Genomic DNA, 15,760 nt, shown 5'->3' with positions numbered 1-15,760 from the left:
TAAGATTAAGTTGTTATAAAAACATTATCCAATGTTCCCTCCATCCCTAATAAATCAAACAAATGAAATTATTTTATCTATATCAATGATATAGAATAAGAGATATACCGAACAAGCAAATAATAGTTCATTTAGATCTCCAAGCTATGCCTTTTTTAATTGTTAAAATCCTGTATAAATTATTTGTTTCTTGTTTTCATTTGATGCAAAGACATTAAATTGTTGTCTTTTTCAGATATTAGTATGTTATCAGGCTAATGTTTTTACATTAAATAATTCTTCCCTTAACTATCCTTCTTTGAAGTATCATAAGGTTTTTATATCTTTCCGTTAAGATCTATATACACATTGAGTTCTCCATTTTAGAGGATTGTTTTAGGCTATTTACGAACGGTTATGTACTATAGTTCTATCCCCTCCCCATTGAACTTTAAGGTTGCGTGATGATAATTAACATTGCGATATAATGAATTGGCTCATCCCTCCTGCCAAAAAAATTAGTATGGTTTTAGTGTTAAACGGTTAATCAAACAAAGAATTAAGAGGCTGCGTAGTGTTTCTTGATTTTCCTGAAGAATAACCTAATAGAACGAATGACTTACACTTTCTTACTTGTTAGTCTTGGTCGCCGATATAATATTAGGAATCCCCCTCATGTACCTTCGACTCTAAATGTTAAGGACGACCCTACTAGTATAATTTAGTATAAAAAGTATTTTTGCATTTGTCGATAAATTCAACTTTATCGTGTTTATTCTGATAAAACTCTAGTCCTTGTGTAGGTAGGTATTTTATATTTTTTTTTGTTCTTTTTATAAAGAAAATTTTCTATTCTTAACACAAATTATGAAGAAGAAAAAATTAAACATTAGCCTGACTGAAAACCCAACTCACAGGTGTCAGATCTGTTTCCTTGTTCAGAACTTTAAACAGAACCTTTCATACATCCAGGGACAAAGATGCTTTAATATTTTGTGTAAACTCCAGAGAGGGAGGGGACAATGGGCTGTTTGTTACTCTACTCCTCAAGGTTTTATTAAAACGTTTTCTTATTTGTTGGGTTAACAACTCTGGGGACTTTAATTGTATTTTGATTGGTTGATTTTTTTTATCAAGTTGAGTATCCAAACGTTTCGGTACAACGTTTCAACCTCTAATTGTGATCTATAGAGGGAGTAATTTTGTACATCATCATTAGGGATCTACATAATTTTATCGGCCATATTCTTATCCCTTTAGATCCCTGAGTAAACCTGCTACTGAATCGTAACGCGTAACGCATCCGCTCGTAGTTGGGGAGGGGACTGACGGGTTCTAATCTCGGCCCTAACCGCGTAATAACTCAAGACGTTGAAAGTTGTATCTGGGGGGATGGGGGGTTACATTAATGTCTAATGATTGCTAACTTACTTAGCGGTCATAATGTACAACCTGTGGATTCTGGAGGGTTGTATCAGCCTTACTGCCGGTTGGTGGTCAGCAAGCAGCTCCAGGTGTAGGACGTCACCAGGCAGATTTCCCCATATTTATTGGACAGCTTGACATTTTTCAACTTTGAAATAGAAAATGTTCTTTCACAAAACTAAAATAAAAGGGAATATTTTAGGTTAAGAAAGATAAATTAAAAATATATAAAACAAGAATGACTGGATTCATTACATAAATTTCTCGGAGCTTATAAATAACATTATTACAATAAACATGATTTACCTCTGGGGGTATATTATAGAGCCTGGGGTGGTAATTAAATTTGAACTCAAACTCTCACTGCGCTCGATTTATGACTAAAAATGAAATCACTTTTGCATTTTGATTTTTTTGGAAAATAAAATTTCTTTTTCTTTTTTATAAAGATAATTACCAGAAAAGGTATTAAGGGCTGCCAGGCCAACAATATTCAGGATAAAATCAGAATAACAGCACAAACTAAAATTTAAATAATTTTTTACTTTGTTATAAAGCTTAGGTAATAATATAATATTTCAAAAACATATTGACTTTTGGTTTCTTTTTACCTTGTTAACAACACAAAGTTCTTAGTGTTCCAACAATCTATCACAGCAACAGTAGGTACAATTTTCTAAATATAATACTTTATTGATGGGGGCTTATATTTTTTCTTCACTATTTTTTAACAATTTCTTTTTTAATAAATGTCTGCTTTACAAAAGTATACCTATTAATTATTAGGGCTTTGATCACTTTGAGCAGCTTAATAGTTTTCAATCATTCTAAAAAACTTAATATTTTTTTTTACATATAAAGGATTGAATTAAAAATTAAGTTTTAAATTGATTTTTGTAACAAAATCTTACTTTGCTTTGAATTCTCCTTGTTTAGCCAGCTGTTTAGAAACGAGGTGGCTCGGAGCTTAAAAAGTCTTGATGTTTTGTTAAATCTTTCTGAAATGGATTTAATCTTTTTATAAAAAATTTCAAAAATCTTTTTTAAAATCAAAATAATTTTACATGAGTGATGGTTGGATTCTTGATATTACAGTACATTTAACCAGGGGGGATGAACGTTTTCTTTCTTGTTGAATTCTAAAAATAGGGAACATGAATGCTTGTGGCGAAGCCAGCACACATAAGGCCAAGGGATAAGACAACGGACCATAAATTGATTCCTTATTTATATTAAAATTGTCAGAACACTGTTAGTTTTTACAACAACCCAATCAAGATTTAGAATTAACTTTCAAAGAATATATAATGAACTAATTTGGTCAGAATGATTTCAAGTATTCCCCTTGACCAATTTTATTAAAAGCAAAGCTATTCTATAATTAGGGTCGGTCCGACCGTCACAACGGATAGCTTTTTTCGTTAATTTAGGCATGTTAGAATTGTCCTATCGGTTTCAAACTTTGCATGGTGATTCCTTTAGTAGTTAGGGACGATTTAGAAAGCGTAGCAATTCTATAATCATTACAAGAATGTCCGTATGTCCATTTAAAACATGTTGATTTTTTACTTTTTTAACAACAAATTTTTATGGGATCTAATCATCCGATTTATCTGATTTTTGTTTACTGATTCCTGGGACAACAAAGTATAATGTTATAAGCGAAGCAACTCTATAATCAAGTACTAAAAATGTAAATATGTCCATACACATTATCTGGTATCAAGCAGTTTTTTTTAACAAATTTACTTACAATTTTGCTTCAAATCTTATACATTTATATTCTGATTATTCAGTTCTGACACTATATAAGTGTTAATGTCCGTTTGTCCTACCGTTTCAGTGCTTTGCTTTTGTGGATGTTGTCATCCTTGTTTTTTAGCGTATATATTGAATATGAAAAGTATTTTTGTACCAGAATGGCACCAGTAGCAGTTGGAGACGCTATTCCCTCAGTGGATCTATTTGAAAATACTCCTGGCAATAAGGTATCCTGAAATATATTTTTTTTTTGGTGTCTTAATTGTTTCAATTAAGAAGGTTGCAATGGTCTCTTTTAAAGTTTAGGTGAGCTTAAAACTTTTATCGATATTTCGTCTTATAAATTGCTTGGTTTTTTTTTATTCGCCTTTATACATACTTAATTAAACCAATCTTCAAGAAATTATACCTAATATGCTTTTGAAGAATATTACCTTTTCGTAAAAAGCTTAAAGGATTATCACGTTAACCCAAAGATGTGTTTTAGTGGATGTTGTCATCCTCGTTTTATTTGTTTAGGTAAATCTGGCCGACCTATGCAAGGGTAAGAAGGTTGTCATCTTTGGGGTTCCTGGTGCATTTACTCCTGGCTGCAGCAAAACTCACCTTCCAGGTATAATATTTTTTCACGCTGGCAAGCGACCTGCCACATGTCAGGTGACCGGTTCGAGCCCATGTAGAATCATACTAAGGATGTTAATTAAAGAATTGTGTCATATTTGGGTTGCCTGGTGCATATTCTTCTGGCTCCAGCAAAACTCATCTTCCAGGTAAAATACTTTACTTGTCAAGCGACCAAATTAGGTGTCAGGTGAGCGGTTCCAGTCCAAGCAGAATCATGCTAAAGACGTTAAATAAAAGTTCCTCTGGAACAATTTTCTATCTCGATAAAGCATAAACAAAGATGACTTTGTCCACAAAAGTGAAACTCAGATGGACAAACGAACATAATCAAAAATATTAACGAAACTTTACTTCGAAACTAAAAACATATATCGTCAAAGAGCTAAAAAAAACATGATGTTTGTTATCAACATATTTAGGTTTTTATACTCGAGTATGGATATGTTTCGCTTATTAGATGGTGCCTAATTTTCCTAAGAATCATTATTTCAATATATCTAAAGTCAATGCTCATAAAGGCAATGACTTTATGATAAGGCCTAATTTTGCAAAAAATACCATTGAAAAGTTAGAAATCGAATAGACTATTCCAAATTATCTAAACTAATGATGATAACTATTCGTTACAGGCGGACGGACGTACGGACCCTAAATGTAGAAAACCTTTGCTTTAAATTAAAGTATATAGCAAAGTTTTATTAAAAAAATCACCAAACCTCTTATAATTAAATCTATTTTAAGTTTTACAATTTTGCAGTTTGGTCTAGATTTAATATTGATGGAAGATTATAATGTTGCTGCTAATTTTAACTCAAGTCATGCAAGATTTTATAGATATATAGGGATAGAAGGATAGATTACTGGTATTTTAATACATAAATACAATTAAACAGTTTAAGAGTAACTTAATGTCTGTTTTAAGAAAAACCGACATGGTCCTCCTTTACATTAGAGCTTCTTATAGGTCTAGAGAAGGTTTAAACTTTTGGGGAGGGCACCACCTCTGCAACCTCCTAAGAGAAATCGCTTCTAGAAAAAAAATCTCCCCCCCCCCAAAAAAAATAAAAGTATCTGTATTAAGATATTAACCTACAAGGTCCTTCTAAAAAAATACTTGCTCGTTGGTTTTTTAAAATTTGAATAAAATATATTTTAAATTAATCTTCTAACAACTCAAAAAGTCTTCATACTTGAAAAAGGAGAGGGCTCATTAAATTGGCAGGTGAAGCAATTAAAAGTGTTTTAAAGGGAACTATCCACGAACGAGAGCAATTGATTCTAAGCACCTTCCAGCATTGATCCATAGAATTTTTTTAGTGAATATAATCGGTTTATGTTTAATACCTGGTTTATCGACTAAAAAGTTAGGTTTGACCATAGTTTTATATGAAATAAACTTTGAAATGTAAAGCATTTTTTGATGCAATATCAACAAACGTTTTGTTGAGTTCAAAAGACAAAATAAAAGAAAAGCATCAAATGCTGTAAATTGCATAAGAACATAAATTAAACTGTTTACAATATTACAAGTTACCAACTCTTTTAAAATACCAATACATTTTTAATCAAAATAATATACTTTTGCATTAAGCTTTTAAACATCAGTTTGAACTCATCAAAACATTTAATGATATTGCACCAAATTATGCTCAACATTTCAAAGTTTTTTCCATATAAACTATGGTGAAACCTAATTTTTTAGTCGATAAACCTAGTATATTCACTAAAAAAATACTATGGATCAATGCTGAAAGGTGCGTAGAATCACTTCGCTCTTGTTCGTGGATAGTCCCCTTTAACAGCAAAGCGGTAATATTATGATATGCATAACTAGGTACCTATCTACATTCTAGAATTATATAACTAAAGTATGGTAATCGTGTTTATGATAGGTTATGTTAATTAACAGGAATAAGGATTTTTATTCCCTTTTCAAACATTTTGTTTGCTTGAAAATAATTAAATTTTGATTGGTTGGTTCCAAACAAGTAGTGTCCAAACTTTTCAGCCAGTAATTTCAATCTTTAAAAGTTGTAATTTTGTTCATCATCATTGGGGATGCGTGTCAATTTAATATCTATTGTCTTGTCCCTTTAAATTCTCTGACTAAAAGTACATTGAAATTGGGATGAAAATTATTTTTCTCTTACATTATCGTATCCCTGGTTGTGTTTATTTATAGAATATATTTACCTGCATTATAAATCAGGGATCTATAGGGATTAGACATTGGTTGATAAATTGATTTACATCCTCAATGATGATACACAAAATTACCCCTTCTGTAGATTACAATTGGTGGTTGAAACGTTTGAACGTCCAACTTAATGAATCAACTAATAAAATTCACTAAGTTTCCAAAGTTGTTAAGCCAACGATTAAGAAAAAGTTAATATAAAATTTTGGGGCCTAATGTAATAAACAGCCCATTGTCCCCTCTCTCTCTGATTATAAATCTGCAATGTCTCTGCATACTATTTTAAGCGTAGCTACTCTATTGCGATAGGGTATGTACATGTACGTCAATAAAATTATGGACGTATGGACCAAGAAAAACTTATCAATGTCTATTAGGTATAACTAGCGGCTCTAGGGACTCTGAATACGAAGAAGCAAAATAGCTAAAAACTATCACAAGATTAAAATCGGAAAATGAAATAGCATAAAACCTTCACAGGAACTATGTAAAGCTTACCTATAATAGTGAACCTAATCGGTTGTGTGGTTACTGAGATCTTGAGCATTAAACTAAAAACTCTTACTACTTTAAATGATAGGTAGGATATTTGAATTATAAATGTTGTTATTCTTGTTAACATTATGTTAATAAATGACTTTACTACACTGCTGTTTTGAATTAACAAGGATTACGAGCATGCAAGTTATTCGCAACATCAAAAGTTTGATATTAAAATGCTACAATTTTTTTAAACGGAAGATTATTAGTTTCGAAGTTAGGATATTTTTAGATTTTAACCGACCAAATTCCAATAAAAGTCTAGTTTTTAAGCCAAAAAATAGATTAACGTGATTATACTTCTTTAGGTAGAAATGTAATTTACAGTCCAAGATCCCCTCCCTTACTTACACTAACTAAGCGCTTTCCAATGGAACAGCACTTAATCCAGCTGTTTCAGAAATCTTAATAAACAAAGGGCACTCTGATTCTATTCATTCCTAAAGTGTTTTTATTATAATGGATATATAGTATTACTTTGATGTTACACAATATTTTCATATCTAAAATACAAAGTAGAATGATGTCTGTCTGTCTGTCCGTCCGCCCATCTGTCCCTTAAGATCTCGGTAACCACTAAACTGATCTGATTCTACTCTTTAGGGTTTATACCTATTGGTCCTGTGGTGGTTTTGAGCTATTTTCTTGGGAGGTGGGACACTCCCAACCCCCTTTAAAAAATTCTTGGGAAACTACTTTACATAAATTGGCCGCAGTACCAGAAATAGATTTTTTTTCTTAACTTTAATTTTTTTTTAAATTACCTCATGGGGCAAAGCCCCTAGAGGCTAGGGGCAAAGCCGCTAGTTCTCTAATAAAGTGAGACTCAGAGCTGGCTTAGATTACGATACCTCCCATACACCCCCTTTACCCCATCCCCTATCCTCCTTTTACTGGATGAACTAACTGACCAATAATGAGTTCCATGTTAGCAAACTAAATTGACGACAATTTTTCACCTGTCATAATATCCACGTATATTCTATATCCATTATTATCATTCAGGTTATGTAGCCAAGGCTGATGAGATCAAGGGGAAGGGAGTTGATGAGATTGTGTGTGTTTCTGTCAATGATCCCTTTGTCATGGAGGCCTGGGGAGCCAACCAAAATGTTGGTGATAAGGTATAATCATTTTGTAGTAGCGAAGCTACTCTAGAATTCTCTATGACTGTACTTTTGTGTCAGTCAGTCTGTAACGTAGGGGGGGAATGTGATTATTTAGACTGCTATTTAAGATAGAATGCTAAAATCATTGGTGAAAAATCCATGTACTAATGAGCATCCAGTATATTATATACTAGGTCCGTCGGTCTGTCGATCATGCTTCAAAGAAGTTATTTCATAAAGTTTTCGTGATTTTAAGACCACATATTCTTGCTTTTATTTTTTATGACAACTGAATATCACCAATAAAACGCATTTTGTCCGTTTGTCCATCCATAACAATAATAATATTTAGGTCCGTATGTTGGCAGATACTGGATCTACCCTGACCAAGGCTCTGGAGCTGGATTTGGACCTGACCGCCGTCCTGGGCAGTGTCAGGTAAACTTTATTTATTTTTTTGCTGATCATTGCCGAGAATTTAGAAAGCACAATATTGTCTTTGCAAATGACTGAAACAGATTTAGATGAATTTTTAGCTTTCAAGATTGTTTCTTTTGAGTATTTTTTTTGTATGAATATAATACGTTTCCCTGAATTATAGTTTATTGAGCAAAATTTAGTTTCCAATGGTCTTGTGGAGAATGAATTTTGTAACACGAGATTTACCTAAAATCACCAAATGCTTCGACACAAAATGATTTTTCTTGTACTTTGAACTTAACAACACATTCGATGTCATTGGGACTTCGCACTCCCCTTTTAATACCAAGCTACAGACATCCTGTTACTTTTACATGAGGATAGAACTATGTGTACCTTGAGCATATTTTTGGCTAAGATTAGTCTAAATTGCACATTCATGATAAAATTATCTTTATTATCTCACACAGTATGCTTAATGCAGTTTTTTTTCTTATAAAAAATTACATTGCACTTTATATCTAAATGCTTACCAAATGTCAATTTTTATGAAAAATTTGTTCTTATGTAAACAAGCTTAATTTTTTATGAAATTTTGCATTCAAACAATAATAATATGTTGAATTCAGCTTGTACTTCATATTTTTATTAGCTCCTGGCCTCTATGGCTTTGAACTTTTGAAGATTGCCGTTGCCAATTATGAAACTATCCTAAAACAAACCATTCTAGTGCAAGTCCATTTTATAAAGACCTCTTGTGTTTTGATCTTTAACTCTAGGAATTAAAGAAACTTGAAATAAAAACAGGGGTGTTTATTCTGCATTGGATCCACTGTTGATTGGGGTGGGGGAATGAAAATATATGGGTGGTGGAAAAAAGGTTTTTCAAATTATTTAATCACGAAACCTTTTTCACGTATTTTTATATTTGTAGCATTACAGACAAAGTATATTTACGTACTGGATTCTTAACCAAAAATAATCAGCCGTCTATTTTGAACAGCAGCTGAAAAAATAACATTTTACCAATAGCGTTACTGTATTACTGTTGAACAGACAAAGTGAATTATAGAGTAGCTTTGCTACTAAAAATGTAGGATAACAAGACAGTTTGTATTCCCTTGGAAAATAAATTATAAACCAGACATGTTTCAATGAAACTCAGTCTCAATGGTTTATCACTGCGTAAAGTAATAAGTAAATCAGCAAAAACATGGAACTTGAAGATGTTATAATGCACCTCCATTTTTCTCACTTAATAATCATATTCTATTCTTTTTTGGTTAAAATTAAAATTCACAATAGTTTAAATATCAACCTTCAATATTTCTTTTTACCTGATAGATACCTCTGGGGACAGTTGATAACAATACAGGGCCCAACCTTTATATAAGATTCTAAAACACTAAAATCTCAACTAATCCTTTCGACCCTTGTACGACCTTTCTCTGGAAGTCCTTAATGTGCTTGGTAATGACATAGCAGCAGCAAATTCAACTTTTAACGTCTGATTCGAACCCATCGCCTTCCTAGCGACGAGTTGATACGCAACGTGTTACGCTACCTTTCTATTGTAATGACATACTTCTTTTTATTTTGTACCCTTTTCAACTTCTTTACTTCTGGAATATAATATAACAGAATGCTACAAAACAATATTCAGATATTCACTTTTCCTCAAAAGATATATTTAGGTCAAGTATAAAAAGAAATTACAAGAAAAAACACTAAACCTATTTAACCGCAGGGATCTAAAGGGATAAGACAATGGGCAATAAATTCATGTACTTTACTAATGATAATACACAAAATTATCCGCTAAGTATAGTTTAGACACTCGACAACATGGACCAATCAATCAAATTTCAATTAAAGTCTCAAAAGTTGTTAAGGCAACACATAAAGTCCCAATTCTTGAAGTCCTACATGAAGTCTGGTGTATGAGCTTTTGTCCCTTAAGATTTAAGAAATCAGCTATGATTTTCACACACGGTGGAAGGCGACATTGGACTGCAAAGTACACTGGTGCTTAAAGTTTTAAAACTATCTTATCTTATTTGTTGGCTAATAACTTAACATTGGGTGCTTTAGTTGAAGGGGGACGTAACTGAAGCTTTTTTGATGCAGGGGGGGGGGTTTTCTCAGGAACCACTTGATGAACCGTGTAAATTTTTTGGACTTAAGCTTTTATGGGTATGAACATCTTATGGTTTCAAAGTCAACCCCCTACCCCCACCCCCTAGCCCCACGGGGCTCAAAAACCCTCTAAAAATGAACTTAACCTTAATTTTCTCAGAAACCATTTGACCAATAGAGATGATTTCTTAAACTTAAGCTTTTTATGGTTATAGACTAACTTCTAGTTTAAAAGTTACTCCCATGCCGCCAACCCCTAGCCCTCCGGGGCTCAAAAAAACCCTAAAAATGAACCTAACCTTAATTTTCTCAGAAACCATTTGACCAATAGAGATGATTTCTTAAACCTAAGCTTTTATGGTTATAAACTAAATTTTGGTTTAGAAGTCACCCCCCTGCTGCCAACCCCTAGCTCTCTGGGGCTCCTAAAAACCCTAAAAATGAACCTAACCTTAATTTTCTCAGAAACCATTCGACTAATAGAGATGATTTTTTAAACTTATACTTTTATGGTTATAAACTAAATTTTGATTTAGAAGTCACCCCCCTGCCGCCAACTCCTAGCCCTACGGGGATAAAAAAAAAAACTATAAAAATGAACCTAACCTTTATTTTCTCAGAAACCATTTGACCAATTGAGATGGTTTCTTAAACTTAAGCTTTTATGGTTAAAAACTAAATTTTGATATAGAAGTCACCCCCCTGCTGCCAACCCCTAGCCCTCCGGGGATCAAAAAAAATATAAAAATGAACCTAACCTTTATTTTCTCAGAAACCATTTGACCAATTGAGATGGTTTCTTAAACTTAAGCTTTTATGTTTATAAACTAACTTCTAGTTTAGAAGTTACTCCCTGCCGCCAACCCCTAGCCCTCTGGGACTCAAAAAAAACCCTAAAAATGAACCTAACCTTAATTTTCTCAGAAACCATTTGACCAATAGAGATGATTTCTTAAACCTAAGCTTTAATGGTTAAAATCTAAATTTTGGTTCAGAAGTCACCCCCCTGCTGCCAACCCTAAAAATTAACCTAACTTTAATTTTCTCAGAAACTATTTGATCAAGAGAGATGACTTTTAAACTTAAGCTTTTATGCTTATAAACTAATTTATAGTTTAGAAGTCACCCCCCTGCCGCAAACCCCTAGCCCTCAGGGGCTCAAAAAAACTCTAGAAATGAACCTAACCTTAATTTTAAAAATCAGCATGTTTTAAATGGACATTTGGACTTTCTGTTAATGATTATAGAGTAGCTACGTTTATTAAATTGTACCTTAATGCTATAGAAAAAAGCTAACCCTCACAGACCAAACCTAGTTAAAGAAAAGCTTTGCTTTAAAAAAAAATTTTTTCCCATAACAGCTGAAGTCCAAAATATCTGCACATTTAATAATGCGGTTCCTGAGAAAACTGAGGTTAGGTTATTCCTCTGATAGCCTAGAAAGTATATATTTTAAGGGGGTTTTTGAGCCCAAGGGTGGCTATGGGGTGGGTGACTTCTAAAATAAAATTTAGTTTATAACCATATATCTGCCAAACAAAAAAGTAGTTTATACACATAAAAAATCATCTCTATTGATCAAATGGTTTCTGAGAAATTAAGGTTAGGTTCATTTTTAGGGTTTTTTTAAGCCCAGGAGGGCTAATGGTTTGCGACAGGGGGGGGGGGACTTCTAAACTCAAAGTTAATTTATAAGCATAAAAGCTTAAGTTTAAGAAATCATATCTATTGATCAAATGGTTTCTGAAAAAAATAAGGTTAGGTTCATTTTTAGGGTTTTTTGAGCCCCGGAGGGCTAGGGATTGGCGGCAGGGAGGTGACAACTAAATTTGAAGGTAATTTATTAGCATTATAGCTTAAGTTTAAGCAATCATCTTTATTAATCAAATGGTTTCTGAGAAAATTAAGGTTAGGTTCATTTTAGGGTTTTTTGAGCCCCATAGGGCTAGGGGTTGGAGGCAGGCTGGTGACTTCTAAACTATAAGTTAATTTATAAGCATAAAAGTTTTAGTTTAAGAAATCATCTCTATTGGTCAATTGGTTTCTGAGAAAATAAAGGTTAGGTTCATTTTTATGGGTTTTTGGATCCCCGGAGGGCTAGGGGTTGGCGGCAGGGGAGTGACTTCTAAACCAAAAGTTAGTTTATAACTATAAAAGCTTAAGTTTGAAAAATCATCTCTATTGATCAAATGGTTTCTGAGAAAATTAAGGTTACGTTCATTTTTAGGTTTTTTTTTGAGCCCCAGAGGGCTAGGGGTTGGCGGCAGTGGGGTGACTTCTAAACTAGAATTTAGTTTATTAGCATTATAGATTAAGTTTAAGTAATTATCTCTATTGATCAAATGGTTTCTGAGAAAATTATGGTTAGGTTCATTTTAGGGTTTTTTGGAGCCCCGGAGGGCTAGGGGTTGGAGGCAGGGGTGTGACTTCTAAACTATAGGTTAGTTTATAAGCATAAAAGCTCAAGTTTAAGAAATCATCTTTATTGATTAAATGGTTTCTGAAAAATAAAGGTTAGGTTCATTTTATGGTTTTTTTTGATCCCCGGAGGGCTAGGGGTTGGCGGCAGGGGGGTGACTTCTAAACCAAAATTTAGTTTATAACATAAAAGCTTAAGTTTAAGAAATCATCTCTATTGGTCAAATGGTTTCTGAGAAAATTAAGGTTAGGTTCATTTTTAGGGTTTTTTAGAGCCCCGGAGGGCTAGGGATTGGCGGCAGGGGGGTGACTTCTAGACCAAAAGCTAGTTTACAACCATAAAAGCTTAAGTTAAAGAAATCATCTCTATTGGTCAAATGGTTTCTGAGAAAAATTAAGGTTAGGTTGTTTTTTAGGATTTTTTGGAGCCCCAGAGGGCTAGGGGTTGGCAGCAGGGGGGTGACTTCTAAACTAGAAGTTAGTTTATAACCATAAAAGCTTAAGTTTAAGAAATCATCTCTATCAGTCAAATGGTTTCTGAGAAAATTAAGGTTAGGTTCATTTTTAGGGGGTTTGGAGCCCCGTGGGGCTAGGGGGTGGGGGTAGGGGGTTGACTTTGAAACCATAAGATGTTCATACCCATAAAAGCTTAAGTCCAAAAAATTTACACGGTTCATCAAGTGGTTCCTGAGAAAACCCCCCCCCCCCTGCATCAAAAAAGCTTCAGTTACGTCCCCCTTTTAATAGGTTGTTTTGAAACTTTCAGTTTTCAAATTTTTTAACCAAAAACTATCAAAAATAGGAGTAATTTTAGCAATCAATATTGGGATGTGTATCAATTTATCGTCCATTGTCTTATCCAATAAGATTCCTGCAGGAAAGTTTATTTCGATCATTCTGATGTTTCTTACTTTAGGTGTAAGCGTTTCTCCATGCTGGTTGATGATGGCAAAGTCTCCAAGCTGAACATCGAACCTGACGGCACCGGACTGACCTGCAGCCTCGCAGAGGCCATCGTCTAAATAGACAATAACACAACACTTAGATCTGGCAAATAAACAACTAGCAACAGTCTTCAACAGCAAGCAAGCAAGAAGCAATAAAAACAACTCAACAAATTGTCACTTTTGCAACTTGTAAAACTTACATGTCAATTTAACAATAGACAAGAAAGTCTATTTGCACATTTGACGGTTGCAATTTTGTCACAGAATATAACCTAATAAGATCTCTTGAATGGTGCATCCTTTAGTCTTAAGTAAATCCTTTATAAGATTATAGATGATTTAGCATTAAGTATAAGTATAAAAACATTAAATGAGAATTTTTATTTAAAATTGTATTTTTCCTTAGTTTCTAGTTTCCGCAATGAATTTAAAAGTCTTTGATTTCTGTCATAAAATGTACTAGTACTTAACTAAAGTCCGATGTCCAATAATTTTAATTTGTTGAATGTTTGCATAGGCAGTTTGTTTTATAAATTGTGATTTTCTTATAGAGCTTTAAAAACAAATAAATAGAATTCATTCTAAAGTATTCATATATGCATTTTCAAAAATACATTTTAATATTAGCGAACCTACTTTATAACTTGCGAGTCATTACGTTAGTCAGTAATTTAAAACTAGCGGTAGCACTACTAGCATTCGAAGGTTAGGGAAAGCATAAAAATGGCCTAAACACATCCCAAGGATTAAGTCATAAATAGCATAAAACCACCTGGGGCCTTTGTGAAGTCTCCTTAGTAATCAATTCTTAAGTTGGTATTAATTTTCTGATTTTTATATTAACACTCGTGGAAAATTGTACGTAGTACGCTGCTATGCATATTTTTTTCTGTATGGCTGATAACTGGTTCTAATCCAGTGGATATTAATCGGTTTCGAAGCCATACTGGAAAATACTTTATTTTTTCTTTTCCACATTAGTTAGTTTCTTTGGCAACTCGAATTTCTCAGTTGAATACGTTCACACAACTTCCCCTGGTTGTGTAAGAAGGGAGATTATTGAGTGGTTTGGATACTTAATAGTCACGTAGATAATATCTGTACAACCCTTATCCCAAGCTCCTCTGCGGAGAGCGTCATTCATTACGGTGACTTAATTTGGGACACCTGCCATACTCGGCGAGGGTGAGGTAACAAAGAGTAGCTCCCTTGAGACAGCGGGTCAAGACATAATGTACTTGAGCGTGGAGCTTGATAGCCCTAGTGGCTATACAAAAGTGTCTCGTCCTTCTCCATGACTACTTAGGTCCAAACACTAAGAAACAATGGCTACACACACACACACACAGTTAGTTTCTTATTGCTGCGCTTCATATTATGAATCTCTAATACCTATTATATTTCAAAACTTATTTATTTCAGACGTTAAAATACTAATGTTGACATGTTGTGTACCTAATAGGTATGTATTTTAAGGATAAAAGTGAAATATTTGAATTCCTAGGAATCAAAACTCTAAATATGTTGTCGAATTGTTTCACACCTTCCAATATAGTACATACGTGAATAATATGAAAGGGGGAAAATTATCATCAATTTAGGTCGCTAGCATGCATTGACAATGAACATCATTTATTGGTTAGCCGGAGTGGAGGGGATTGTTATTTTAGCCAGCTACAAGTTTCACTTTACTAGGTAGAGTAAATGATAATTTGATGCAAGATCCAAGTAATAGTAAATCCATTCACCTATTATTTTTAGTTAAGTCAGGGGGCGCGATTTCGTAAACCAAGTGCAGTGTTGGATGTATTTAGTAATATCTTATATCATAGACAGTTATAAATCCTTATACTAAAGTAACAGGATGTCTGATTGTCTGTCTGTGTGTTTGTGTTTTTGCGTGTTTGTACCGAAGGATCTCGCTAACCGCTGAACCGACCGGGTTCTTCTTAACAGGGTAGCTTCTTATAAGTCCTGGGAAGGTTTATAACTATTTTGGGGGAGGGTACCACAACCCTCCCCCAAAATTTTCTTTTAAAATCTAAAATAATTAATTGGCTTATCAAATTCGACTCTCCCCTCCTCGAGTGCCCCTAGAGACCTCTAGGAGCGTAGCTGCTAGTAAATTCATATGTAGCTTTTTATGAAAAGTACTTAATGGTACTTTAATGACCAAAACATGTATTATTTTATCAAAAATAACC

At 33.6% G+C, this 15,760-nt stretch overlaps 1 protein-coding gene across 3 annotated transcripts; it reads left to right on the top strand.

Moving 5' to 3' along the window:
- The first annotated feature begins 234 nt into the window (after positions 1-234).
- On the top strand, positions 235-14,142 carry Prx5 (Peroxiredoxin 5). Of its 3 annotated transcripts, none has more exons than XM_080159050.1 (7): positions 235-253; positions 897-951; positions 3,323-3,392; positions 3,685-3,778; positions 7,532-7,650; positions 7,988-8,073; positions 13,526-14,142. In XM_080159050.1, the coding sequence occupies exons 1-7, from the start codon at positions 244-246 to the stop codon at positions 13,629-13,631; spliced, it is 540 nt and encodes a 179-aa protein (XP_080015176.1). In that variant the 5' UTR covers positions 235-243; the 3' UTR covers positions 13,632-14,142. The 3 variants fall into 3 exon arrangements, with proteins under 3 accessions (XP_080015176.1, XP_080015177.1, XP_080015179.1); XM_080159051.1 differs by having other exon boundaries at positions 240-253; positions 897-946; positions 3,318-3,392; XM_080159053.1 differs by lacking the exon at positions 235-253 and having other exon boundaries at positions 880-946; positions 3,318-3,392.
- Positions 14,143-15,760: the final 1,618 nt, after the last annotated feature.

This window comes from Acartia tonsa, chromosome 4, assembly GCF_053477335.1.
Source record: "Acartia tonsa isolate MP-2025a chromosome 4, ASM5347733v1, whole genome shotgun sequence".
Classification (NCBI taxonomy): Eukaryota; Metazoa; Arthropoda; class Copepoda; order Calanoida; family Acartiidae; genus Acartia; species Acartia tonsa.
This window is presented reverse-complemented; position numbering and strand designations above follow the sequence as displayed.